General features: G+C 47.7%; 1 protein-coding gene and 1 long non-coding RNA gene across 3 annotated transcripts; one reads left to right on the forward strand and one right to left on the reverse strand.

Moving 5' to 3' along the window:
• Positions 1-238: 238 nt before the first annotated feature.
• Positions 239-1,363, forward strand: LOC142897176 (uncharacterized). Its single transcript, XR_012928428.1, has 2 exons — positions 239-826; positions 938-1,363. It is a non-coding gene; the product is annotated as an uncharacterized LOC142897176 (long non-coding RNA).
• Positions 1,364-2,841: 1,478 nt separating this feature from the next.
• On the reverse strand, positions 2,842-27,470 carry rgl1 (ral guanine nucleotide dissociation stimulator-like 1). 2 transcript variants are annotated; one of them, XM_076039138.1, is made up of 18 exons: positions 27,055-27,470; positions 13,093-13,203; positions 10,536-10,744; positions 10,374-10,448; positions 10,087-10,277; positions 9,852-9,976; positions 9,500-9,715; positions 9,307-9,410; positions 9,088-9,172; positions 8,550-8,639; positions 8,347-8,433; positions 8,009-8,041; positions 7,790-7,911; positions 7,419-7,508; positions 6,042-6,231; positions 5,038-5,292; positions 4,824-4,938; positions 2,842-4,705 (listed from the first exon to the last, which is right to left on the reverse strand). In XM_076039138.1, the coding sequence occupies exons 1-18, from the start codon at positions 27,211-27,213 to the stop codon at positions 4,518-4,520; spliced, it is 2,445 nt and encodes an 814-aa protein (XP_075895253.1). In that variant the 5' UTR covers positions 27,214-27,470; the 3' UTR covers positions 2,842-4,517. The 2 variants fall into 2 exon arrangements, with proteins under 2 accessions (XP_075895253.1, XP_075895254.1); XM_076039139.1 differs by lacking the exon at positions 27,055-27,470 and adding an exon at positions 16,128-16,399.
• Between the last annotated feature and the right edge of the window lie 77 nt (positions 27,471-27,547).

Here is a 27,547-nt window from a genome sequence, read left to right on the forward strand (position 1 = left end):
CCACAGGGACTCATGGTAAACTTCTACCACGCCGCAGTAGAGAGCATGCTCACCTACAGACTCAGTGAATATTTTCTCTTTTTTCTGATCTTTCTCTTCCAACTTTAGATAGAGATGACTGTGTGTGCAAATCCCAGTAGATCCTCAGTTTCAGCGCGTCTGGCAACAACAAACATGCCACAATCACATTTCTCTTCCCACCTCAACTTCTTCTCCTTCAGGTGCTCTGTTTACGTAATCAGACAGGTGTACCAGATAAAGTGTTCAGCGAGTGCACAAGATCACTCATCACACTGAAACTAAAGCAATTTCCTGTGTTTGGGTGAATGGCACATTACAGACTCCTTTGATCAGAACTCTGCAGCATTTCATTCTGATTTAAAAAAAAATAAAAAAAAACGGTGAAAATTTAGGCAAAACTATTTATAAAAAAAAAATCACATCAAGCTTAAATAAAACTACAAAGGTTTCGGTTACCAGATTGCAGATTAAAATGTACTTCTATAATTTGTTTTTCTGACCTACCCAAGTGTAAATAGGACAGCCACACCACACCATAGCCACCCAACATCTTATCTTCCTTGCACAACCACCTACCTGCCTTTTGCAAAAACCTCAGACCACGAGGTATAAAGCACGATGCATTGCATCCTCAGTCTAGACATTTGCCAGAGGACGTCTATCCCGATCCACTTCACTTGTGACAAGAGCGATGGAAAGAGTCCACAGAGATGCTGAGGCTCCAACTTACATGGCATGGTCCATCTTCAATCTTCTGTGCTGCTGTTTGCCTCTTGGAATCTTCGCTTTGGTCTCCTCCTGCAAGGTAACTTTCTCTCCTTGTCCTTTTTTTTAATGTGACAGCACCTCTTGACAGTGCTGCGTTTTGGACTTACGAGCTGGAATAAAACTAATTTTGAAACTTTGCTTCATAAAGGTAGATAGCGCAAACAAAGCTGGAGATGCGACTACAGCCATGGCTGCATTCAAGGCAAGCCAAGAACCTCAACATCGCCGCGCTGGTGTGTGGAATCATCCTGCTACCTATTGTCATTTATCTTCAAGTGGTGAGGATGTAAAAACAGCAGTAAAGGTGTCTGTTTTTTGGGGGGCTGTGATCAAAACCCCCTTGCTATGCCATGCTAATCCCCAAACAGATGCTCAAAAATATGAGGTTGTGCAAAGATGTTGCTCCACGCTCCTCTTTCAAACAAACATCAGATGGGTGTTACTGTAACATGAAACTGGCTTCTTTTAATTTTTTTTCTTGTTTTGTCACTTGTCATAAAAAGCATGTTTCATTCCATTGTTTTGTGAAAACCAAATAATCGCTGGCAAATAAATGTGGTTTTTCAACATCAAAGCATTGACTTGTATTCATTATGTTATGTTGGTGGGTGAGGCAGAGATTTTTGGAAGCTGAACATGTGGCGAGCGGTACTACTAAGAAGTCAACCAGACAACGCCACCCTAGGAATTTTACCAACGGTGGTACGGATTCAAAGGCACTCAGGTTTGTTAACCTTCAAGCACAAGTCAGTGTTCCAGGTACAAAGAATTAAAAAATAAAAATAAAAATATTTTTTATTGAACACGATTAGTATTAAGACAGTTAAAATTTTAATTAAAAAAAATAAAAACAAGCAGAGGCATAAGGAAAAAAAATTAACGGACCGTCTCACAGCAGAAGCTGTGGGGAATTGGCCGTGAGGGCAGTCAGAAGCCCAAAGAGGGAAGAGTCACCACACACACACACACACACATACACACACACTACAAAAAAAAACACAAAAAAAAACTTGTAGGGTGAACGGCACAGCACACAGGCAGAGGTTCCCCACCACCGACGTCCCCATTTCCAACACCTTCGGCCATCAGCTGCTGAGACAAAGCAAAAAAAGAAAAAAAAATCATTAACACGCTAACTAAGCAATGATAACTCAAAAGTATATTGTCAAATACAAAATAACCATAATTTTGAAATAAATTCACAAAGTAATAATGAACTGAACAAACTAGTATTAATGAAATCTCTTAATCGATTAAAGGAAGAAACTTAAACCCAACTAAATAAAATTAGGCAACATAACTGAAATAATGAAATTGTTAACGCAAACATAACCAATAAACAAATTTATAATGAAATCGCAATACTCAGACAATCAATCAAGGAAACAAAACAAATAATAAAGTTATTAACAAATCAACGATAACTGAAATACTAAAGCCGTGGTCAACACAAACAAAAGAAATTAGGAAGGAACAGTAAATCTGAACAAAACAATGTGTAACTACTTGGGCACACAACAACAACAAAAAAATAACTGAAAGAACCTCAAGCCAAACAGTGATCCACACACACACACACACACACACACACACACACACACACACACACACACACACACACACTTGGGTCCACTGTTTGAATATTTTAGCAGGCTGTCCTCATCTGAGCCTACATGCCTAAATGAGTTGAACTGCTGCCATGCGGCCATGGCTGAACTCAGCATGTGATTTAGGCAATTAGAAAATTTAGGCAAGGTCTGCAGTTATTATACATGTTTTCATGTTTTCACCCTTGGTATGTGAAGTTTCAAAAAGTGGCTATGGCTGCCTGAGAAACAACCACATCCTGTTTCCATGGCTTTTCAGACAGTGAGTCATATGTAAACCACCTTGGTTGGTAGTGAAACCAGTGAGAGGTGCACCTGTGGTGTGTGCAATGAACAGAACCACCAACCTGCAATTCCTCCAGAACATGAGATCACTATCTGTCTCTCTAGTCTATGTTGTTGTTATTTGTCCGCTAGATTTAATGAAGACACAGAACAGCCATAATAATAATGATAATAATTTATTGATTCAGGTAGAGAAAGAGTCTTTGGCAGTAAAGAACACAGACTGAGACTGAGGGTGGGAGCGGCACAGTCACAACATCAGTACAATGAAGTGCATCATGGGGGACAGAGGACCTGGTCGTGGCAAGAAACACCCAGAAAACACATAAATTATGGCACAAACATGCAAACGGCTGTCAGCTCTGAGGGAGCCGACCGAGTCCCATCACACGTACACGTACACGCACACAAAACGATTCACTGCGTGCGTGGGCTGTCGAGTGACAGACAGGTGATAAGTGTCGCAGACGCTGCTGTGAAACCGAGTGTGCTGAAAAACGAGGAGCGTGCCCATGAGGCAAACAGACGGCTGTTTGCACAGTGACAATGTGGTAAGCTTTAGTTTGAGTGATGAAGTGAAAGGTCCCTCGGCATTTAAACAAAATAAAAATAATAAAAACATTAAAATGTGTCACAGTAATGTTTCTAGCACTTGCATGTTTTTTTTTTTGTTTGTTTGTTTTTTTTAATACGACAATCAAGATTTTCTTTGAAACATCCTCCGTCTCTCTCTCCAACACCTCTGGCCTGAACTTGGTACAAAAACATGTATAAAAAAAAAATCCACAATGACAAAACAAAAACAAAAAAAAAATGATCCATTTGGCTGAAGAGAGAGGCGACCAGCGGGTGGCTCTCTCTGGTATTCACATCCCATTGGCATCGACCAAATAACAAAGTGCAACTATTTTTTTTTTCTCAGTTCATATCGTGAAGAGCAAAGAGGTCCAAGTCTTTAACACTTTCCATGATTCCCACTCCAGGAAGAGAGTTCCCCTTCCCTCCTTTCATACTCCTGCATCATTTTCAAACAAACAACATGGGGGAACAGCAAGATGAAGGTGCAGATGTCGTCGTTTCCGCATCCGTCCGATGGAGGCGGCTCGGGGCGTTTCCGACGTTTCTGCCGAGAACTTGTTAAAAAACCAAAGTGATAGAACCAATCGGAATGCGGCGCTTGCATTCGTCACGCAGCTCACGGGGGAGGCGGCGGATGAACTCGGCGAAAGAAGCGCATTGACCGCAGCTCCTGTCAATCAAATCATTAATATCATTCAGAATACTGCCACAGGTCCGCAGACGTCGATCAAGGCAACCCGACCGGACACTCCGTCCGCTCCGTCCTTCCGTTTCACCGGTGAAATCTTCTCTTTCTGCACCCACCACAATTCTTGGAGCAGAAAAGTGAATATTCATCTACACGTACATCACAATCAAATGAAAAGAAGTTTTTTTTTTATTTAATACTGCTGGAGGTCAGAAGTTTTGCTTCTCCCTACAACATGTGCAAAAATAAGAAAAGACAATTAAATCAACAAAACCCAGCTGTAGTACAGAGGAAAGGCCGCTTGGGGTCGCTGTTTCACTCTGTCAGAGGGCTGCGCTGGGTCAACAGTCTTGTTTCACTGGCAACTCGTTAACGTTCAGTTTTAAGGCTGTGGGCGACGGGGCTGAAGAGGATGGACACCAGGACGAGTCTCTGCTTGGAGGAGGAGGAGGTTTGTATCCCTCGGCTCCTCTGATCCAGCCTCTTCAGCCGAAACCCATCACCTCACGCAAAGTCTGGTCTTGTCCCGGCTTGACGGTACAACAGCCGGGCTCCCCGCGGCGCAGAGCTCAAAGCGTGACCTTGCTGAGTCTCAGGGAGAGGCTGGTCCGGTGCTGAGCTCGAGGCAGCGTGGTGCTGTAGCGGCTCCGCAGCTGCACCGGCCGGCTGGCCGAGCCTCGGGCCCGCAGCAGGAAGTCGAAGTTGGCCGAGGTGTTCATGGCGTAGAAGACGTTGGCGTTGTCTGGGATCACCAGTTCTGGAAGGAAGACAACAAGAGGTAGATTCATTCATTTATTTTTTCTCTGTTTTGTTGTGCAGAAGATTCAAGAAGACACCAGCAGAGGGCAGGGCCACGTTCTGCTTGTTGTTTTTACCTCTTTCTTCTGAGATGACTTGTACCAGCTCGTATCCCTCCTCTGGTTCCGTCTCAAGGTTGTGCTTTGCCATCGCTCTTGAAACTACAGTCGGCGTTTTGTCTTGGTTGGTCAACTGTTTGTTGGAGAGAACACAGAACACAGGTAACTTCAGCCACTGGTCACATCAAAAATAGAATATATATTATAATTAATATTTTATTTTTTTGCTTACCAGTATACTCTTGTAGAGGTTCCCGTTGCCGTTCTCCAGACTGACTCGTATGATGCAGGCGTCCTGTGCCTGAGTGTTGTGAGTCAGGGTGTGACACGGCGAGCTGGGGCTCAGGGGCGTGAGGGATATGGAGCGTCTGTGTATGGCGAAGGAGGGGCCGGGGAGGGGCGGGGACACGGGAGTCATGGATACGCTGGCGGTGGACGAGCTGGTGTCCATGGAGTGGAGCGACGTGCAGGACGACGATTCCGAGAGCTGCAACGAGCGTGAAAAGAGCGGTTACACACAGTTACACACGAAGAACAAATACTTCAGATACAGTAGCTGTGCATTTATTTTTCTGAGGAATTATTACTATTATTTTTCATCCTAAATTTACACACAAATATCTGTAATTTTTACTCCTCATATGTGAAAAACATGCTTGTTACTTTTGTGTTTAAAAGAAACAAATTCTGTTCAAAGTTCTTCACTTATTATTTACTTTAGGCATTATTGCTTGAAGTGGAGCTATCTGAACTACGCTGTTGTGTGATTAAATATAAAACTGGATTATATTTTAGAGGGAGATTAGTTTGGAGTATCTCTGCTTTGGTGCCACTGTTCAGTACGTTAACATTGGGTTTGGTCGGTTCAGTCCAGATTTTTCTGTCACAACTTTTTCAATTTAGCTAAATTATCAACAAATGTATTGTTTCATTAAATATATCTTCTTCTCTCTTTTTTTTTTTTTTACTTAAGTACATTTCAGAACCTGTATTTTATTACTTTTACTTGATGAAACATTGAACGTTGAATCAGTACTTTCACCAAAATATATTTTTACTTAAGTAAAGACTGTAAATACTTTTGCCACCTCTGGTTACACCTAGAAAAGATCTGGGAATAAACTGTCGCAGCAATTTATTTATTTATTCATTTATTTATTTATTTATTTTTTACTCTGTCACCTCTAAGTGGAAATCAACACGAAGCAACACATCGGTGGTGGCGTGATCACGCACCTTGTTCTGCTGGGAGTCAGAGGCGTGAGCGGCGGCGAGGCCCTCGCTGTCTGACGGGCTGCTGGAGTCACTGGAGGACACGCTGACTGAGTCCATGCTTTCTCCCGAGCTGCCAGTAGGGGGCGAGCGAGGCAGCTCCCTGACAGGGGAACTCTGCACTGTGCTGCTGCTGTCCATTCCGAGAAACAGCCTTGGGAGAAAAGGGAAGTCGGCAATTAGATAATGACTGGGGGGGTGGGGGGAGTGTCAGTTCTTGTCTTATTGGATTTCAGTGCCGCGTTTGATACTGCAGATCAGCGGATCAGTGTTCTAACATTTGACAGAGGTGCTGGAACAGAAGCAGATGGATGGAGTGTTTTGGTGAGCTGCCATAGGAGAAAAAAATATATATGATAGGATATGTAGAAAACGTGATTTAATGTCTATTGAAAATGAACAAAAGCGTTTCAACAAAATCAGTGTCTTTGAAGCCCTACGGTATTTAACTCTATTGAAATGACTGAAAAAGAAAAGGTAGAAATACAGCTATTTTATGCCTTACTATTAATGTAATTTCTTCAAGTTCGGCGGGCCGCTTATGGCCCCCCGGGCAGTAGTTTGCCCATGCCTGCTGTAGATCATAGTATACTGTTGAACAGATCCTAGTCCTAGAATGGTTCAGGTCCTACTTGGAGGAAAGGAGTTTTTTTTTTTGTGTCCTTTGGAAGTTTTGAATCAGATTGACTGGCCATGACGCACGGGGTTCCTCAAGGGTCAGTTAATGGACTCCTTTTGTTCAGCTTATGTATTTGGGTCAAATTATGCAGAAATTAAAAGTTGACTATTATAGTTACGCAGTTTCCCCTGATGACTACAGTTCAATAGGTGTGCTGTGTCACTGTCTAGAACTAATAAATAACTGGATGAACCAACATTTTCTTCATTTAAAACAAAACAAAACTGAGGTAATTGTTTTCAGCAGCAAAGAAAAGAGGATTGCTGTAGAACTCTGAGATCTGCAGACACAGGTCAGATAGTGGAGCCCAGAGTTCACACTAAACAAGCTGGCAAGAGAAGTGAAGTCAGTCCCAAGTGTGAATGTTTTTAAATCCAAGTTTAAGACTTTTCTTTTCTCTTATGCTTAGCATTGAGTGATTTTATTATATTTTACTATCATCTTTTTATTTCTATTCTTTATTACTGCTCCATTTATGCATTTGAAGCTGTCTTTTGTCTTTGAAGACTGTGTTCTTTTTTAAATAAAGCTGCCTTGCCTGGCGCTTGCCTAATGAAATAAACAGTCTGCAGCGATCTGGTCTGCTTCAGCGACACTGAGAGTCATTTGATCAGAAACTAGACTCTCTGCCTGTAAAACTTTTGGCCCCCGGATGCACTCACAGGCTCAGTCTCTTCACCATGCTTTTCCTAGGCTTCGGTGAGGTTGGACTGCTGTCTCCCAGACCTTCGATCTCACAGGACAATGCGTAGCTGCAAAAATAGGAAAGAATTCTTCAATATCACAGGAAACGTAATAGCTTTTGAGAAAAAAAAGTGGTGTTTTAGTGAGTCTGTTCGGGGGGAAAATCCCATTTCACAACAGATCAGTTGGCAGGGAAGGTACGACAGAGGAGCTGGGAGAGGATGGCCAGAAGAAGAGCTGCTATTGTCGTGCGTTGTGTCTCTGACAATGGGCCCGGCAGACCGTGAGCTCACGCGCTAACGTGGTTGATGTCTCGTGTGTAGCGATGCAAGTCCAAAAGCTTTAGCACCTTTCCTCCTCGCTGAGCGGGGACTGGTTCTTGAACCAGCGCAGGAAGAGCCGCTCGGGTGTCAGGCAGTAGCTGTTGCAGGCCGACTGGAGCAGCTTGATCTGGGCGATCACCTCAAACTCCTGCGGAAGGAGAAGAAGGAGGAAGGAGGTCAACGACGCTCACAGCGAAAGCCGCGACAGTTTGGCAGTTGACGGCGAGTCAGAGGAGGCCACTCACCCTGCGTCTCTTCTCAAAGTTGATGAGACCACCCTGCAGAGGGAGACAAAGAGACGGCAGCCAAGTCAGGGGCCGGGCATCACATACCAGCAGCCGCTTAGACAAACAGCAATAGAGCGGAGCGCTTGGAAAACACGCCGGCAAAAATTCCACATGCAGTTATGGAAACTTACGCTCCGGCTCGGGGCGGCAGCTACACAGGCAAGACTGTCAGATCTGCCGGGGGGTTTAAAGTCGCGGACACATGCTTTCCAGTGGTAACGGGCACACACACACACACACACACACACACACACACACACACACATGTATAGCAGGTGTCAAGGATTCCTTCTCACCTCCACTAAATCGGGCAGAGCCGTATCCAGCATGGTCAGGTCGGTGAGGAAGGTCCCCAGGTATGGTATCGTTCCCTGCATCGCTCCCTGAGGAGAAATCACACAAGTCAGTGCAAAAGAACAACACATATATAGATTTTTTTTTTCTTCTGAGCCGGTGTTCCAGCGCTGCATTTGTCTGACACCACACTCCTCCGTCTCACCATCTCCTTCTGCAGCTGCAGCCTCTTGTGTGTTCGTTTCTGGTGCTCCTTGGCGCAGCTCTCCAAACTGGCAAACTTTGAAGTGCCTTCCTGGATTGCAAAATGAAAAAAAAAATGAAAAGAAAATCCTCCAATCCAAGTTTGCAGTCTTGGACTAAATGATTAGAGGGGGATTTCCATGTGTCTTAAAGTGGGATTTTTACAGGTGATAATTAAGGCATTAGCTGGCGACACTGCTAAGGCCTCGTTCACACAGAGACGAAAAGGTCAAACTGCTTTTAAAAGTTTTCCATAAACGGCATCGTAACAAGAAATGTCTTATCACAAAAAAGACTAGGCTGTAAATGCTGCAGTGTATATGCCAGAGCTCTAGGTGGCGGCGTAACGCTAGCAGAAGACAGAAGTAAACGTGGGATGTACGTTACAGTGTAAAGAAACACATAAGGGGGGATTGGTGGTGGTTTCGCGTGCGCTAACGTGCTGCGTTGGTGTCGTTGATTTAAAGAGTATGTGTACGGGTGGAGGAGGCCACACCCACCCTCATCAGGAGCTCCCGGCTGGTCAGGTAGTTGTTGTGGTCGGAGAAGATGTCCGACAGCTCCTCGAAGGTCTGCATGCTGTCCCTGCGGCGGGTACAGAGTGATGTCAGCAAAGAAAAATATATTTCTTTTTAAAAATCAGCAGTTAGGATGCAGAGTATCTGGCAGGAGGAGGTGGAGGGGGAGGAAGAGGAGGAGGAGGAGGACTTGTTGCTTACTTGTGCACGCTGGCCCAGGCCCTCTTCAGCCGGTAGATGGGGTTGGACTGCAGGGCTGACACGATGGCTCGCAGGGACGAGAAGTTCTTGCGAATCCGACACTCCTGTTGAGACAGAAAAAATTGTTGGAATTTCTTCGCCCCACGTCACCAGCTCGGCAATTTATTTTCTCTTTTCGTCTTCGCCCGCCAACCTGAGCGATGTCGATCCAGCGCTGGATGATTCGCGCCCGCACGTGCGGCCGGAGCTGCCGGTGCTTCAGCACGGTGCCGACCACGCAGGCCGCCACGGCGTTGAACTGCGTGATGGTGGCGCGGATGGTGGGGGCGCTGTGCTTGTTGTGCTTCTTGTCCCTCTGGGACCAGATGGAGCCCAGGCAGTGGTGCGGCACCACCTTCTTGAACAGCAGCTGCAGCGGAAGAGAGAAGAAAAAACAAACAAAAAACAAGCTGATGTTAGCTTGATGGATGACACCGGTGACCTTTTAACGTCCTGCTCGGCCCCACCGCCCGCGCTTTTCCGCCCCCGTTTGTCCTCCGACTTACCGCGTCCATGTAGGTCAGCTGCTCGGCCACCAGGTCGGCGTCGAACGACAGGAAGTCCTCCTGGACCTCCATCACCACTTCCTCTTCCTCCGCCAGGCAGAAAGAGCTGTTGCCGGTGAAGGCACCTGAAAGCAGGTAAACAGGAGATTTAAAAATAGACCGACCTCATTTTTTGTAAAAACAAATACGTGAATTGTACAGTGCAGAGTTGACCTTTGAAGCTGAGCTGAGTTACCTTCAGTTTCATCCGTGCCGGCCTGAGCCTGCAGCTGCTCCAGGAGGCCCTCGGCCCGGCGCAGGGTCTCCGAGCCTGGCAGCGCTTTGCCCAGGTAGTCCAGCAGCCTGTGGAGACACAGGTAGTCAGGAGGCTCCTGGAAGTCTTCCGGACACTGGTCCAGCCAGGCACGCAGGATGGAGGCCAACACGCTGCAGACACAGGAGATAGACGCCACTTGTTAAAAAAAAAAAAAAAAAGTCATCAGTATGGAAGGGCGACAGCTGCAGGTGTGACGTGTTCCTCACTTCCTGATGGCTCCTTTGGTCTCCGAGCTCTGACTCCTGCTCGAGTCCTGGTTATTTTCTTCCAAGCTTCCGTATCTGAAGGAGGAAAGCAGAAGTTCCGTTTAGCACCGTGGAAAAGGGAAACACAAAAAACCCTGCGTTTTCCGTCGCCTGCCCGCTCACCTGTCCAGCAGCAGCTGCAGCACGGTCTGCGTGCTGGCGAAGGCTCTGTACGTGGACAGGAAGATGGAGGTGTAGGTGAGGTCGTTGTCCCCGAACGCCGTCAGCAGCGTCTCCACCAGGCGCTCCAGCGTTCCGGCGCGGATGCTGCGGATTTTGCACGTCTCCAGCTGGCTGACCGTGTGGCCGGGAGGCAGCCGGTCGCCCTCGGCCTGAACACACACACACAACATGCTGATTATTGCTTCCATTTTATTAGAGGAGAACATTTTCTCATTAATATTCCATGTTGTTCAAATTCACTTTCGCACATGTAACATGTATCTTTGAGCTGCAAAGCAAAAGAACTTCCAAAAATAGACAAGAGAACCGCTCAACCTCTTATTTTCTTCTTTCCTGCTCCACTTTCAAACATACTAACACATCGTGCCCTTCAACAACCCAAGTGCCCTCTGTGTTGTCACAAAGGGAAATCTATGCCACCGCTTCCTCTGCTGGGTCTCGACCTCTCTGATCACTTTGTTTTTGTCCCTATTCTAAAGATGTCTAACAAAGTATCGGCTCCAACAGGAAGTTTTAACAGGAGCGCTTTTAGCAGGAGGCTGTAAACAAAGGGCTAAATATGCTGTTTTCTGGAGATCTAAGTTTGTTTTTTTTAAAGAATGTGCCAGGCTGCTCCACTGTCCCATAAGAGGCCTGTTAATGTTGCCTTTCATCGTTGTCTGACTGTTATACGTTGATTTTGTTTCGTCTCTGAGTTGAAAACTAGAACAAAATAATTAAGTGACCAAGCACAAAGTCATTTTCATGCGAAGATCAAGTCAGCCGGCGCGACTCTGGAACTTCAGATGATGGAATTTGCCAACAAAAACAGGAAGCAGCCTCGGTGACCTATATTTAAGAGTTTCTCCTGACGTGTCTGCCCATTGTGTCTTCGGGGAAACAAAGCGGGAGGTTAAAAACAGACCGGGGAAACGAGCAGGAGATGTGGCACCGACGACGTGGAGTGAGACGCGGAGGAGGCGGAGGCGGAGGAGGGGGCAGCAGAGACCTTGGGTGTAGTTGGCTCGTTACAACAGGAAACGCTCCAATCTGCTTCTAATCAGCGAGGGGAGGCCCCTCCTCCACAGTCCCTCCAGACAGGGAGTCAGCGAGGGGAGGAAGGACAGCCGCACTTCTCGCCACCTCTTCCCCTCCCCAGAGCGGAGCTCACCGAGAAACGGCTCATTATCACTCTAAAACTGCCCCCCAACCCTCCGACACACACACGCACGCACGCGCACTCTGATTTCACACCCACGATGAGTCGGCGGCACGCAAAACACAATCTTCGCAGTAGTAAACGCCGCTCGCTCACAATCGAGCGTTTCACAGTAAACACACTGATGCTTGGAAAGCGATGTGCTCCCCCCCGCATCACACACACACACACACACACACACACACACACACACACACACACACACACACACCACCCCCGGCTCTGTTCGGCTCAGCAGAGATCACTGCACACTGTTAAAAAAAAAAGCCTCCTGTGATGTTTTAATTAGCCAGAATACAGCTGGCAACTCACAAAGAGGTCAATACATCAATATGGGTTTATAGCCCTTAGAGCTGTTATCTATTTTTTTTTTTTTTTTTTTTTGGCTGGGTCAAAATCCCTCTCTCCACTTCCCCCAACGCCCCCCCATAAAGAAACGACGAGCCATAAAGGCAAACAATCAACCAGGCCAACCGCGCGGGATTATCCTCCACCGCCGAGACAAAAGAAACTGCAACTTGTTGCGCCGCCATCGCGCATTCCTCCAGACGGGAGGCGGGAAAAACAAAGGGCCAACGCTCCTAATTGGCCCCTTCTGCACTCTGTAATAATGCGCCGTATACCGTCTTATTACGCGGGTATAAACGGCGCGGCGGCTGCATATGTGCAGCAGAAACGCACAACTGAAGTATAAGCTTTTAATAACACCCCCCCCCCCTCGGTCTCCTCTCTCTTTTTTTCTTTTTTTTTTTGTCATACCAGCGTTTAAAAAAAAACAAAAAAACTGGGCAGCACAGGGGAGGGAGCAGCAGGAAAGCCAGGAAATCACATGCTTTAGCTAAACAGTCCAGGTCCGCTCAAACTGTTGATTCTTTTTTTCTTTTTCGATTGTGGGAGCACCGTGCCGACCGAGGCCCTGCGGTATCTGTTTTACACAACACAGAGGAGTTTCTGATTGAATCTGGACCGGTTAAAGTGCCGACGTGTTGCATTTGAAGGGATCTAAAGGGTGTGCATTAAGTTAAACAGTCTCCGAAAGGCAATCATTTTTATTGACATGAAGGTGGCCATATTGTGCCGTGACATATCTACAATAGCCCAGAGTGTAGATCTGCTTAGTGTTTGGTGGCGGAAGAAAGACAACAAACATTAACATGAATATTGTTTTGTTTTTTTCAACATGCTTTCATGCACACTGGGCCTTTAAAGCGACATTTATACACCAAGTAAACCCAGTCGACTGAAGAGGACATTCCACTTTTTTGGGATTTTGTGCAGAAATTCCAAATGCCAACTCACCCCGAGCCATCGTGCTCCCTTATTGGCTGCCTGCTGAATCTGAACCCTCTTCAGTGTCACATTGTAGATGGCGCCTTCCTCGACTTCCTCCCCCCAGTCTTGCACTGAGCTCTGGAAGAAAAGAGGCAGATTGTTTAGGAGGCTCCGGACGGGAGAAGAGCTTCTAACGAGATTTAAGGGGAAAAAAAAGAAAAAAGATCAAACAGTTTCCAGTCAGAGTTCTTTCTTTGGGCGAGCGTGGGGTTTAACAGGAGAATTGGTGTTTTCTTGGAAGCCGCGACTAGAGACCGGTGGAGATAAAAGGGGAAGGCGGCTGCAGCGTTGAGACAAACTAGCAAAGGAGGGACAGAAAGTGCAGTAAAACATCAGGAGCCGACTCCCCAACCCCCACCGCTGCAGCCTGGCTGGCCGGCCTTGTCTTCACTCCCCGCTTGATTCCCCATCCATCTCCTCCAGCGCGTCCCCTGGCCGGCCCTCTGCAGCCCCGACCGCTGTCTGCCTGTCTGTCCTGACGCTCAAATATCTCCTGATAAACCTGACAGTTTGTTTTTGTTCTCAGCCCCATAAGAAGACAAGACGTTTGCGTCTCTTCAGCCCCGAGCTGACATGATTTCCAGCAGTCTGGCCCGCCTTCCCGAGACGCACATTACAAAAAAAACCTGTGCCTGCAGAGCAAAAATGCACTCGGAAGCAGCAGACGGAGACTAAATGGACGTGAGCTCGTCGCGACCCTCAGTTCTGGCTGCCGGCACTAAATCACCGGAGCGCACACACAACACAGGGAGGGAGGGGCGAGAGATAGCAGGAGCGAAAAATGAAAATCCAGAAACCCTCGCTTGGATCGGGTGTGGGAAAGGAAAGAGGGAAAAAAAGAAGGGAAAAAAAGAGGCTGAGATGTGCTGAGACATCAACACGCAGAGAGCGAGACAAAAACAGAAGCAGAGACAGCGGAGGAAGAGGAGGAGGAGGTGCGGCCAAATATAAACACCACGCATGCAGTATTACGGCCAAGTCCACACACACACGCACACACACGCACACACACACACACACACACACAAAAGGTGGCGGCGGCCAACATCACTCTCCCCCGTCCCCACTTTCAATTGCGCAGCTCAACGGCAAAGTCGACTCGCCACACTGGAGAACTTTGCCAGATGAAAGGTCAAAGGGCACGGTTCACGTTAACAGGCTCAATGGACGGACGGCGCTAGCGGGGCTGGGGCGGGGGCATGGCACTCGTCCATGGCGGGGCCCGTGTTTTGGTTTGAACAGAGACATGTGACGCTGAGATGAAAAGAGAAAGAGGGGAGAAAAGAAAGACCACAAAGAGGAGCAGAGAGAGGAGGGACGTCCTGCAGGAGCGTCTGCAGGCTGCGAAGAACCCCCTCCGGACCTCGCTTTGCCACCGAGTGCACGTCTCGCTGCCCGTCCACTTCAGCCACCTGCAGGAGCCTGGCTGGCTGGCTGGCTGGCTGGCTGGCTAACCGGCTGGCGCGGAGACAGATAAATACATCAGTGCATGAGTCATGCAGTCCACACACTCCCAAAACAATAGCGGGAGGTCCGTGCGCCGCCTGTCCGGGGCTGCTGAGTTCACAGTCTGCACACACACAGCTTGCTTTTTTTTGTCCACTAAAAGAATCGGGGATGTTTTTCAGAGCCGTGCAGAGAGAAAGAAAGAGAGAAAGAGAAAAAATTCCAACTGGCTTTTTGTGCAGCATGTTGAAGGCTCGCCGAGGGATGGAAAAGTTGCGCCGGCTTGCACTGGAGGAGGAATAAAAGAGGGTGTTGCCCACGTTGGGCATTAGATGAGATAGGTGCGAGTTAGAGGCCAAGTGTGCGAGGTTCAGCAGCATCTCAGGGGGAGGAAGGCAAACTCCTAACGCTGCTAACGTGGATCCCTGTTTTCTGACGTACCCGCTTCGTGTCACATGTCAGACTCACACTGTGGGCAACATGGCCGCCTCCTTACAAGTGGACCGCCTCTACTCTTCTATTGGATATGCACTTATTATTATTAATGAATAAAAAAATAATTCAGCCACTTGTATATTAGAGCATGCACATGTATGCATTTTTCTTCCCTCTATTCAAGCAATGAAATTCCATCATTCAATGCCCGGGGTCCTTTAAAGTGAAAGCCCAATGGAAACGTCAGCACAAGCTGGAGAGAAGTTGTTTACTCTGCACCACTTGTGGAGCACTCCACAGGAGAGGCGCGTTAAAACAACACACACACACACACACACACACACACACACACACACACACACACACACACACACACACACACACACACACACACGGAGAGGAGAGCCGTGAGAGGTAAATAAAGCATCATCCCTGCGCAAATAGAGCCTATCTGGCCATCAGCTGGACGTGAAATGCAACTCCCGTGATTACATCAACATCAACAACAACAACAAAAGTTGCGGCGACTGTTTGGCCGCTGATTTGTGGGCTTTTGTGTTCCTCTGTGTGGGCCTGGACGCAGCTGGGAGCCGTGGAGGAGGCCGAGGCCTCGCCAATTGTTCCCCTCAGCCTTCAGCCTTTCTCCCCCACCAGCACCGCCCGCACCAACTAAACAAAAAGTTCGCCCGTGCAGCGCACAGCACCATCCACGGCCAGAGGGGGAAGCTAACGGATCGCGGTCATATTCTGGCGGAGGAATTTGTGTCCTTCCGCTCCGCTACGCACGTTTCTAAAGAAACTTTGCGCGACGCCTTAAAAAAACAAAACAAACAAAAAACATAGCGAACAATGTGGTTTGGACTGGATTTTAGGGGGGGCGGGGTAGTGAAAACAATTAAAACTCCATGTTCCAGTGGCCACCCGCTGCCCCCCTAAACCCACCCATCCACCCCATCCCTTCATCCGATACTTTCCCAAGCATACAAACAGCCTTCCCCCTCCTCACCCAGTTCCTTCCTCCCTCCGCCCCATACCCCCCCGCCCCCCCCCCCAAAAAAAAAGAAGAAGAAGAAAAAAAAAGAAAAACCTACAGCAGCAGGATGGAAAAGCATTTAATTTACCATTTTAGTTTTCCATGCGAATTTCATGGTGAGCGTTTCTCTCATGGTCCGGGGGAAACATCAGAGCCGGTCATTAATCCGTTTAGACGAAGGAGTGAGAGAGCCGCGATTAGTTCCTGATGTGGGGTAAAAAGCGCTAAAAGCAAGCGGACCGCAAAAAAAAAGTCCCCGATCGCCGCTGCGAATTCCCCTCCGCCTCCCAAAACACACTGTCGGTCGCTTCAGCCCAAACTCTCCGAGTCCTCCTCGCCTGCCTGCCTGTCTGTCTGTCTGTCAAAAGGCTCCCCCTTCTTCTAGTGAATGGCCTGACTCCGCCCACCGGAGCCCTCACCCCCCCACCACCCCCTCCCCCCGCTCCGCTCCGCTCTGTGCGTGCCCGACTTTCGTCAGTGTGACGACCAATACGCACGATGCCCGCGCGAAGTCTTTTTGCGCAATGACATTAATGTGCCCAGGAAAACCGGTCTTCCTTCGCATGAAACACCACGCAGTTATACAACATATTCCCCTTTTTCTGTTTGTATGAAGAGCGCTCGAAGGCTTTTGCCATCTTCTTTTTCCTTACTTTTACTTTCTTTTCTACAGTTTTCTTAGACAAGTAGAACAATTTAAATAATAAAAATGTTGTCTATCATTTCCTTGAAGTTGTTTCATTGCTCCGCGAGACAACAGACTCAGCGATTTGCTTCTTTTGTTTTTACAGAAATGACAGTCTTTATTGGCTAGAATGCAGTTGATGCAGGTAAATGTCACGATAAAACAAGATCTCCTTGGCCAAAGAGTCATCTGATGATGATTTAACATTGCACTTCCCAAATATGTAGTACACTCACGATGAAGAAATCGCACAACATGCTGTTACATGCCATGCACCTAGAAAGTTCTCACTGGAAAACACGTCAACGCAGAATTTATTTTTTCACCCTGGCACGACTTCTCTTCACCAACTACAAGCGTAAGGATGTTTACAAAAAGCCTCTTCGTTTTTGCAACATCCTGTGGAATAAAGAGCAACTCTGTTTGACAAACGTGTTTCAGTTAGTTGGTTTTATCAGGATGAAATTAATTCCAAAAGAAATCTGCTTTACTGCATTGTTTTATGGCAGCACGTGTTTGTCTCTATCTCTTATGTTTCGGCTCTAAACATGCCTTTATTTTTTTTATGCTCGAGTCCTCCATGATATGTCAGAACATTAATGTAAACGCCACCCTTGGAATCTAAACATATCATTTTAATAAAACCAAAAGGGATGAGAAGCCACTCAGACTGTAGCATGAATAAAACATCAACACACAGATTTCATAAGAGTGGATGAAGCGATGCATTGTGGCTGCCCAGTGTGTGTGTGTGTGTGTGTGTGTGTGTGTGCTGCAGCTGCCTCATGGCCTCCTCTGCGTGGGACAATTCAAGGAAGGCGCTGGATGGCGTCACCGGTACTGTGCATTGTCAATGACATAGAGGAGGAGAATAGTCCGAGTGTGAGAATGGCCAACACTGCTCCTCTGTGACGGTGCCCGCACACGTACGCAAACAGCCCACTTGTGTGAATAAACGGGAAGATATGAATCAAAAGTCGTCCTTATTGTACAATGTCCTATTGTCAACGAATAGGCCTTCCAAATTATATCAATGCAGGCCGAGGTGTTGTAGTACTCGAGGCCGGTCACAAGACCACCGTTAGCCAGTTTCAGTCTTGACTCACCCTCGGCACTCTTTGGTCTTGGTCTCGTCTCGGTCTCGGACGTCCCAGTTTAATGCAGCATCAATATTATTACGTAGCCACAAAATGCTTGTAAAGTCTGCATGTGAGGTCCTCTGAAAGGTCAGCGATAGCCGTCATTCACTTCCTCCACACAAAATATTCACCCCAATTCTACCCATGCAGTGATTTGAAACATCAAGAAAGGCAGGTAATATTGTGTAATGTGCCTGAAATCATGCAATAATAGCTGTGCTGATTTTGTGCTGTACAACTGAGTCCTAATGTGATGCTTTCGTTCCACAATCAATGCAATTAACCGGATTGTCCGGGTGATTCTAAAATTTTATTCCATCCAAGTTTTGTCTCGGTCTGTCTTGGACCTGGCCTTGGTCTTGTCTCGGTTATGATCCTCCTGCTCTTGGTAGTGTCTTAGTCTCATGAAGCTTTCTCTTGTCTTGGTCTCAGTACCCCTGGTATTGGTACTGTTTTGGTCTTGGTCTTGATACTTCCGGTCATGGTAGTGTCTTGTTCTTGGTTTTGGACTTGGTCTCAATACCCCTAGTCTTGGTAGTGTCTTGGTCCTGAACTTGGTCTTGGACTAGGTCTTGGTACCCCCGGTCGTCATAATTTATTATTTTCAGTTAAAGAAGTCTACTTGGTACTCTACAATAAACAGATGAATTGGTGAGCCCGGCACGAGGCAAGGGGGGCAGCATTGTGATATGAGACGGCCTAGTTGCAGTTGCACCTGCTGTGCTCTAATTTCAATGAGGGTTTTACAAAGCAGCACTCTGCCCAGGCTACACAACCCTGACGGCAAACCCAGCGTCACTGGCTGTCACACTCACAGAAGGTGGATCAGTGTTGGTGTAGGCCTTTTGGACGTCACCATAAGGGCAGGAAAGCCCGACACAGGTCCCCATCAGTGAACCTCTGTGCGTGGTGTTGACGCTTCATCACTGGGTCTTCTTGCTGACTGCTTATTGGTCCTGCTAATCTGGCCGGGCTCCAGTTCCCAGGCTGAGCTTTCCTCAACGTCCGCCTGGGTCTCTGGGGCTCTGGGAAGCCCAGAGGGGCATTGGGAAGGTTGTGACCCCACAGGACCTCCAGCAGAACTCCCAAGGGGGAGGGGATGGGAGTGTCACTCTCACAGAGGGGAGTGATGTTGCATCGGAGCGCAAACAAGACGCGTGACCAATGTGACATCTGCAGCGTCGCATGATGGATGAAGCAGATAAGTCCTTATGACTTGAGAGGCAAAGTAAGACAAACAAATAAATAAATAATAAGGGAGTAAGGCCTGGGGAAATAAAGGCTGTTTACAAGTAGACATACATTTGATGATAGAACACAACTGAGTGGGAATGAAGATCAGCAAATGTCAAGGGTACATCTGATGTCAACTCCAGTCCTCTGGGGATCAGTTATATCACTGGCTTTCTAGCAAATGATTTATACCTATGAGAGATGGAACACAGCCCTATTCAGGCATTCAAGAACCTTCCAAGCTCTATACCTACTTGCTGGGCGTGAGAACTTTCATATGGAGTGCAAATATTTCATCAGCAAACTGACAAAAACGCATCCGCCGAACACCAAACACAGTCTCGTCCAACCAACATCAACAATGCTGTCCTCCCCTGGTTTCACCGATGGTCGACAGCTTTATTGGAGAGCGATTTCTTTATCTTGGAAGCATGATGAGGGCAAAGTTGTCATCGATGGAGGATGAGTCAGTGTGAAAACATGCATCTTTCCTTTTTTTTCATTTGCGCTGTGGCTGGTGCAAAGACCTTCATTTTTGAATTTCCCACTCATTTATTCAACACAGATACACAACGCTGGGGGTTCTGGAGGAAGGTGATTGTGCCAAATGCAACGAGAAACTATTTTACTTTCTCATATAATGATTAAACCCCCAGTAGTCTTGAAAACAACTTTTAAAGTTGTGACTGGAAGCATTTTCACTTCCTTTGGGAGACTAAGGAGACAATCCCACCAAGCAGCTGACTGATAAGAGCAAAGTTGTGTGATTTACAGTGACCGATGTGTCTCTGCCATTGTTTTCCTTATCGAGGACGACGTTCTTCTCCCTGGTTCACTGTGTCAGAGTAGCACAGGCAGAGAAGAGGGGACAAAAACAGGAGGGGAACTGCTCTCACTGTTATTGCACCACTGTAGGGGGAAAAAAAAGTACATTCCAGGAAATCTCCTACTTCCTGCCGACATGCTCTCGACTCCGGCAAGCCTGCCGCCCTTATACCTGACTGGCCGGCCGGGGGAGCCTCTCTTCTGTGGCCCCAGGGCGTGGTTCGTAGAAGATGGACAAGAGAGGAGAGAGGCTGTGAAACGCACAAGCAAAACAAACTTGGAGGGCAGAGATGGGAGGGACGGCGTTCCCAGTGTTTCCACTCAAGATAGGGAAGAAGGCATCGGACAGCGATGAGATTAAGGTTGAAAGAGGGCCATCACCCCGGTGTGAGAGAGGAGAGGAGAGCAGAGGAGAGTTTGCAGGGCTGTTAGAGGCTGAGAGGTTCCACACTGGCCCAGAGACAAGCGTGACGCAACTGGACCATCTCGCTCATGACTTCCAGGGAAGAGTGATATCATGTCCTGCAGCAGGAACTCGTCCACCTTTCCCGGCTGTCGAACCAAAACAGCAACAACAAAAAGGGAGTTTGGGGTTCTGACAGGATCCAAACTTCAGAGGGATCCCATGGCGAGGAGCCTTCACATCCTTCTAGTGACATGACGGGGAAAACACGCATGGAGCGCATCTTCTGTTTGCTTATGTGTGTGTGTGTGTGTGTGTGTGTGTGTGTGTGTGTGTGTGTGTGTGTGTGTGTGTGTGTGTGACATGGTTGACAGATCCCTGTTTTTCAAAGCGCCACTGGCCAGTAGAGGGCAGAGTTCAGGACGCGTCGTGTTTACTCAGAGTCAGCAGAGGTTTTTACAGCGGGCCGGGCCAGACCCGCAAAAACCCCACGAGGTTTATGTTACGGTGGAGGGTCGGGAGGATCTGCAGTGACATAAAACACATGAGAATGTTTTTCTTTTGGGAGGTTTTTTTTCTCTCTCTCTCTCTTTCTTTTTAGCAGGTTTGCCGTGCAAAACAAATTGAGGACATGCCAGGTTTCATAACACGCACAGCTGCATTTTCTTTCTCTCTTCTCCCCCCCTCTTCTTCTTCTTCTTCTTTTTTTTTTCATCGACTTCGGTCAACTGAGCCTTTTGTTGTGGGCGGTCACATTAAAAGCTCTGTCTGCTTCTCTCCCTCCTCTCTTATGTCACGTCTCTGCGCCCCTCTGATCCATTGTCCCGGCTGTTGTTGTCCAGCTCTCTCTCTCTCTCTCTCTCTCTCTCTCTCTCTCTCTCTCTCTGTCTGTCTCCCACTCCTCTCTGGATGGGTGACATCATTAGTTTCCAGTAAAGTCCAAAGCTGCAGGCTGAGACCCTCCTCCCTCTACTCCCCCCTCTTCTCCTCCTCCTCCTCCTCCACACTCCACATGAAACACAGATGACCCTGCAAACCAAGAGCCTCTTAAAGGGATAGTTCACCCAAAACTTTTCTAATCCACATCACTGGTCTTGAGCATTGCAGAGGGAGACGAGAGGGAAGTGCGCCCAGTCAGAAGCCTGTTGTGGCCGGGGAGGTTTGACTGAGATCTGGCCACATCACATGATCAGACGTAGCTGCTCGTTTGCGGAGGCTAAAAACAGAGCGCTAGCGTCACGTTGGTGATTCCTGAAACTTGAAAGCTTCCTTAAACATGCTTGAGCCACAACAGGGTTGGCATGAACCGCCCCCTCGGTGAAGCTCCAACACGGTCACGCTGGTTAGGAAACATCAGTAGAGCCTGAACTGACACAGCGGTGAGTGAAATTTCAGTTTTGAGAAAGTATGCCGTACTTGCACCAGATCTGCTGAATTTCATTTTTCTTTAATGCAGGGATGTGAAGGAGCTTTGCTTCCTGCTGGCAGCAGCCTCCGCATGGGCTCCGTCAGACAGAGGTATAAAAACAAGGCTAATCCTCAGAGGAGCGACCGGTGACTCAGCTGGTATTAAGGTTACCTTCAGGTGTTTGTACGTATAGAAGAGTTACGGTCAATCAGATCCCCACTGCACACACACACACACACACACAAACACTCATCATGGGGGCCCCCCAAAAACCCGCGGAGCCCCGCCTCCCCACGCCTAAGCTCTGCTAAGCCTTGAATGAATCGGTCTGGACTGGCTCGGTTGTCTGTCTGACCCCCTGCTAATGAGAGACGGACCATCTGTTGTTGAGCGGAGACGCGCCACCCCGAAAAAACCTGTCACGCACGTAACAAAAACAACACGAGGCACACCGGTGGCAACCGAGCACCGAGGCCGGAAAAATGGCAGCGCGCGCGTCGGACTTGGCGACAGCGGGGGTCAGAGGCCAGGCCGGGCTGCACTTTGTCCTTTTTTTTTTTATTGCTTTATGTAACCGTCCTACTTAATTCCTCCCTCCTTAGGCTGAATCAGAGCCAAAGATACGTGCGGCCCGCGGCACTCTTACTGTAAAAGTGACGCGCAGAGCATGTGCAGCTGTGGGAAATGAAACTGTGCGAGAAGAAAAAACAGAGAACTTCTACAAAAGAGGGAAAGCCAGCAAAACAAGCTGGGCTGTTGCCACAACACTGGTCAAGAGTCAACACTTATTCAGCTACATTAGCGTGAATCAGGCCTGCTGTCCAAAAATATGAAAAAAATAAAATAAAAAGGCGCCCCCATCCCCCAATCCTGAATCGCCATTTCTTTTAAACTGAAAATGCAGTTTCATAGAACATGCAATGAATTTTGTATGTTGTTGTTGTTTTTTTTTTTTACAGATATTTAATTCAAGACACAAGTTACCCGCTAGGACACAAAGTGGGTAAATGCTGACATTCTTTGTCTGGGTACCAGCAGCTCCGAGCTTAAAAATGCCACACACACGCATGCACACACATACACACACGCTAATTCACACATCACATTGTCAGCTTGATCCCAGTCATGCGTCCTTGCTAATACCGTGAGCCTCGCCTGAGCGGGAAAAGAAACAAAGAGTTCAGAGTTCGAGAATATCCCCCCCCCCCCCCCAAAAAAAAACATGAGAAAAAAACAGAACAAAAAAAAAATATAATGGAAGAAGAAATTACACGTCACGTGTTGTGTTTCCGGCCTCCTGCCATCCACCTACTGACACACACACACACACACACACACACACACACACACACACACACACACACACACGCACACACACACACACACACACACTGCCCTACCAAAACAGAAGCTGACAACAACAAAAAGAAATGGTGTCTCCATATGCTGTGATGAGCTTCTGCCCCAGTTGAGCAGGCTGCTCCTGGGTCTGCTGCCGCGGTGGGACCGACAGGGGACAATGGCCACACTATTGACTTTTCACACCACCTCTATTATGTGACCTAATTAGGGGGCCGAGATCACAATCTGAAACCTGCGGGCCTGCGGAGAACTTGACCCGGCGGGGGGTCGGCCGTGTGTGTAAACACCATCTGAGGCGACAACTAGATGGATGGATGGATGGATGGGTGGATGGATGGGTGGGTGGATGGATGGATGGATGGATGGGTGGGTAGATGGATGGATGGTTGAGAGCTTTCTTGCTGTCATGTGGGGCTGCCTGAAACTCATTTTCACAGTTAATGTTTTGAAATTGTTGACAAGTATTTAACTCAGTTCGAGTTCTGCTTGTCTGTGAGCGGTGGGTTTTTTTCTCAAAAGGACGGTGTACCAGATGAATGTTCTGTCACTTGTGTAGCCAACTGCGAGCGCCATCTGGGTCAATCGCAACGCCGCCACTGCCACCCAGCAAGTGTCGCTGGCCTCTCTTTTTGTTTCCGCACATGAAAGCGAAGGAATGGCGATGAATCACGGCAGTCATCAAAACACAGGGTGAACAAAAAAAAAAAAAAAATGAAAAACACCAACACAGAAATGGACGTCAATGAGCCGTGGCCCTGAAAAACGTGCACTTCTCTGTTGAAAAAGCCAAGAAAGAGGAAGGAGGAGTGCTCGCTCAGCTTTCTTCTTTTTTTCAATGGAAAGCGCAGCATCATCAAAAAATCACGTCCTCTCTTCCTTTGTGGCTGTTTTCCATGTTTCAATAGAACAAGAAAAAAAAGGGGGGGAAAAAAACTTCTGCATTTTCTTGCAAATGACAGCGAGGTTGTTGACCTGCTGGTTGTTGGGATTCAACTTGTATAAGGCAGCAACAAGCGTTCCTCGTAAAGTGCAGAATTTTTTTTTTTTACCATCATTTTATTGAGCAGGATGCGCATCGACTGTGTTGCACTGACGTGCAAGAGGAGAGTAAATGTTTGTTACAATGCAGTAAAACCACCTCTAGTAACCTGCTGATGTGTGTGTGTATGTGTGTGTGGGTGTTCGCTCCTCATCAACATTCTCACTTCTGCACAGCTGGGTTCAAACTTCATGGAGTGTTGTTGCTCCCTCCTGTGCCACATCTTGCAACATTCTGGTCACTAACAACATGTTTATTATTTATTCATTTCTTTCTTTCTTTTTTTTTTCTTTCTTATTTTTTTTACAATCCATACACTTCTGCTGTGATTTTATCATTCATCCCCTCCCACACACAACAGGAGAGTCCCGCCATGAATGCGCGACACTGAACTATGGACCTGACAACTGCCAGCGACGGTGATTAAATCGAGGTAACGGGTTCAATCGTCGCCTTTATGGCCGCTTTCATAACTCGGTGTCAGCAGGGGGAGGGGGGGTAGGAGTTGAAGTGACATGGAAGTGTGCAACACTTGGGTGCACTCAAGGTGTTTGTCCCCATAAAGCAACATGTGGAGCTGTTGCACCATCATGGCTTTTTTTTTTTTCTCCACCCTTTTAACGACTGGAATTGACTCAGAGAAACTGCAGTTTCATCCAAGTGCTTGCAAAAAAAGACAGAAGGTCTCATGATTCCTCCCTGCTGATGTCTACTTTTTTTTTTCTTATGTAACTTGACATGTTTTTTTTTTTTGTTTTTTTTTCCATCCAGTCCTGTTTATTCAGCCTCAGCGCACTTAAGCTGAGCTGCAAGGACGACGGCCAGCCGCTGCTGTCAGCGCCGAGTGTCTGCGAGCTAACCTCCGTCCGCACTACTCCCCCCGCCCCCTTGAACAATTGGCGGAAATGGTGCTGCGAGATTAGAAACGCGTCAGCCAGGATGCCGGACACGATGCTCGCGCAATACTCCACTCGAGAAAGAAAAAAACAAGCAAACAAAAGCCGGGGGGAAGGTCGGCTGAGGGATATTAATGCAGGGTGGACGCTCAGTGTCTCTGATGGAGGTTATTCTAGTCATTATCGGAGCCGCCACATACAATTTGATCATGCACGCGTGCGGCTGAAGTAAGAAATCGTCAGCCGTCTTGATCGCTTTCAAGTCTTTTTTTCACGTGAAAACATCTTGCAGTTGACAAGTGTTCAGTTACGATTACTGATTGACATACTGATGGTGTATTCAGAAAAATTCAATTCACATTGTTCTCCAGCAATCGTGGGCCTCAGTCCTGTTTGTGAACTCACCAGCAGCAATAAAGATGCACCCTCCACCTCTCTTGCAGAATCAGCCTTCTGTGATGTCACAAAGGGCACTTCTACTTTTGCTACATTGTGGAATGGACCCTTGGTCGTCTGTTGCTTGTGCTTACTGTGCCCATCGTGTCTTTGACCACTGATTTAACTCTCCTTCCAAACACATGGAAGGTCCAATCAATCGTTAATTCTAGCGGGGGGAGGCTGAAATTACACCTTTAAATTTATGACGATGGCACTTTACTTGGAGTGCTGGTTGCTGTTGGGGGACACTACACTTGGCTGGCTGAGCCTCAGATCCTCCACTCACTAAATCTCAACCTTCATTATTATCATATATCTGAAAGCTGAAATTCACAACGAAAACTCGTGACTGAAAAATAAGAATAAAATGATCTCCTGCTTAACCATTGCTCTCCTGTTGTCATTATTTCCATGACGGGCAAAAAGAATAAAACACATAAAGAACTAAATGATCAGTAGAACTTGAGGAGGCATCATGTTGACACTGGCATCCATTATTTTTCGGCTGACACCGACGGTTTTTGCCACGGTGATGCTCAAACTCCAGATTGAAATGAGTAATAATGCTTCCAGGACTCTGGCCAGTCATCAAGGATTTGCTGACACACACACACACACACACACACACACACACACACACACACACACACACACACACACACACATACGGAACTTATGGTTTAAATTTAAGTGACATGCCACCTTTCACAAGAGGTCGACCGGACCTCCGCTCTGTCCGCTGTGCAATCTTCCGCTGCTGTGAGCTGTCCACGTGTTGCAAAACATGTCAGTGAGTCACGGACACAGCGCTGAACTTACAGCAAGTTGTCGTGCGAGAGGTCACGAAGGGTCTGGCTGTCAGTTAGCTGCTGCTGTGACCCGCCAAGTCAAGGAAGACCTTGAACCCAGTGATATCAAGCTTTATGGGGCCACGGAACATTTTTCACAATGAAAAAAATCCAACGGCACCACCAACCGAAAATATTATAAAATGACACTTTTTAGCCTGAAAAATGACAATAAAGTCGCTTCATTAATTTAAAGCTAATGTCCTGGGAGGAATTGACAGTATGATAGACATTCCCATTAAAGCACAGTCACTCCACAATGAAATGTCTTTATTTCGTTAGACCAATGAAGTGAAATTGGGTAATTTTTCATGGCACACCTGACACTAGTGTTGAAAAACACTGCTTTAACACACACACACACACACACACAGACACACACAGGCAACAACCAGTTATCAGCAATGTTGTCTCTCCCCTTTCACACTCTGCTCCCTTTCTCACAATCTGCGGACACATCCTGCAAACAAACAGACCTTGGAGGAGAGAAAAAACAAAGAAACCAAGCTGCTTCCTCAGAATAATCCTCTCTCTCTCTCTCTCTCTCTCGCTCTCTCTCACTATCTCTTCCCACGGCCGACTCCTATCAGGGCCTTCCGCACCAGAAACAGCATCTGAACTGGGAGTACCTGTTCCTCCCAGGGGAGCAGGGGAGAGGGGAGCGGGTGATAGAGGGGGAGTACAGGGGAGGGCGGGGGGATAACGGCGGCGCCGGGCGCTCGCTGGCTCGCTCACTCACCCAGTTGCGACGGCTGCTCTCGGGCGAGCGAGGCTGGTACCGCTGCAGGGCCACGCCCCCCTCGCCGTCCTGCAGCAGGCTGCAGTCCAGGTGCGGGCAGGTCTGGTGGGTGGCGGCGGGCCACGGCAGCAGGGTGGCCAGTGGGTAGTGGGAGATCATGCTGGGCCGGGTGGGATGGCGTCTCAGCGGCGGAGCATTCTGATTGGACGGAGGCCGGTGGTCTGTCTGGTGGAGGCGCAGCGGTCAGTCACTTCCTTCCCCTGGCAGCCTGGCCAGATGTTTTCACTCAGCTCAGTCCTGGACAGCGGTCGGAGCGCTTCTGTTGTTTCCTGCGCCGAGTGGTAAGTTAATGGCCCCTCCCCCTCCCTCTCTCTCCCCCTCTCTCTCTCTCTCTATCCGTGCACGCCCTCAACCTGCTCTCCGCCACCCGGACCAACTGTGTGTCTGTCCTTTCTTTTCCTTTCCAAATCTTTAAGTCTCTTTTGCCGCCCTC

Source organism: Nelusetta ayraudi, unplaced genomic scaffold, assembly GCF_046127955.1.
Source record: "Nelusetta ayraudi isolate G7.1 ecotype Tasmania unplaced genomic scaffold, CSIRO-AGI_Nayr_v1 ptg000059l, whole genome shotgun sequence".
Classification (NCBI taxonomy): domain Eukaryota; kingdom Metazoa; phylum Chordata; class Actinopteri; order Tetraodontiformes; family Monacanthidae; genus Nelusetta; species Nelusetta ayraudi.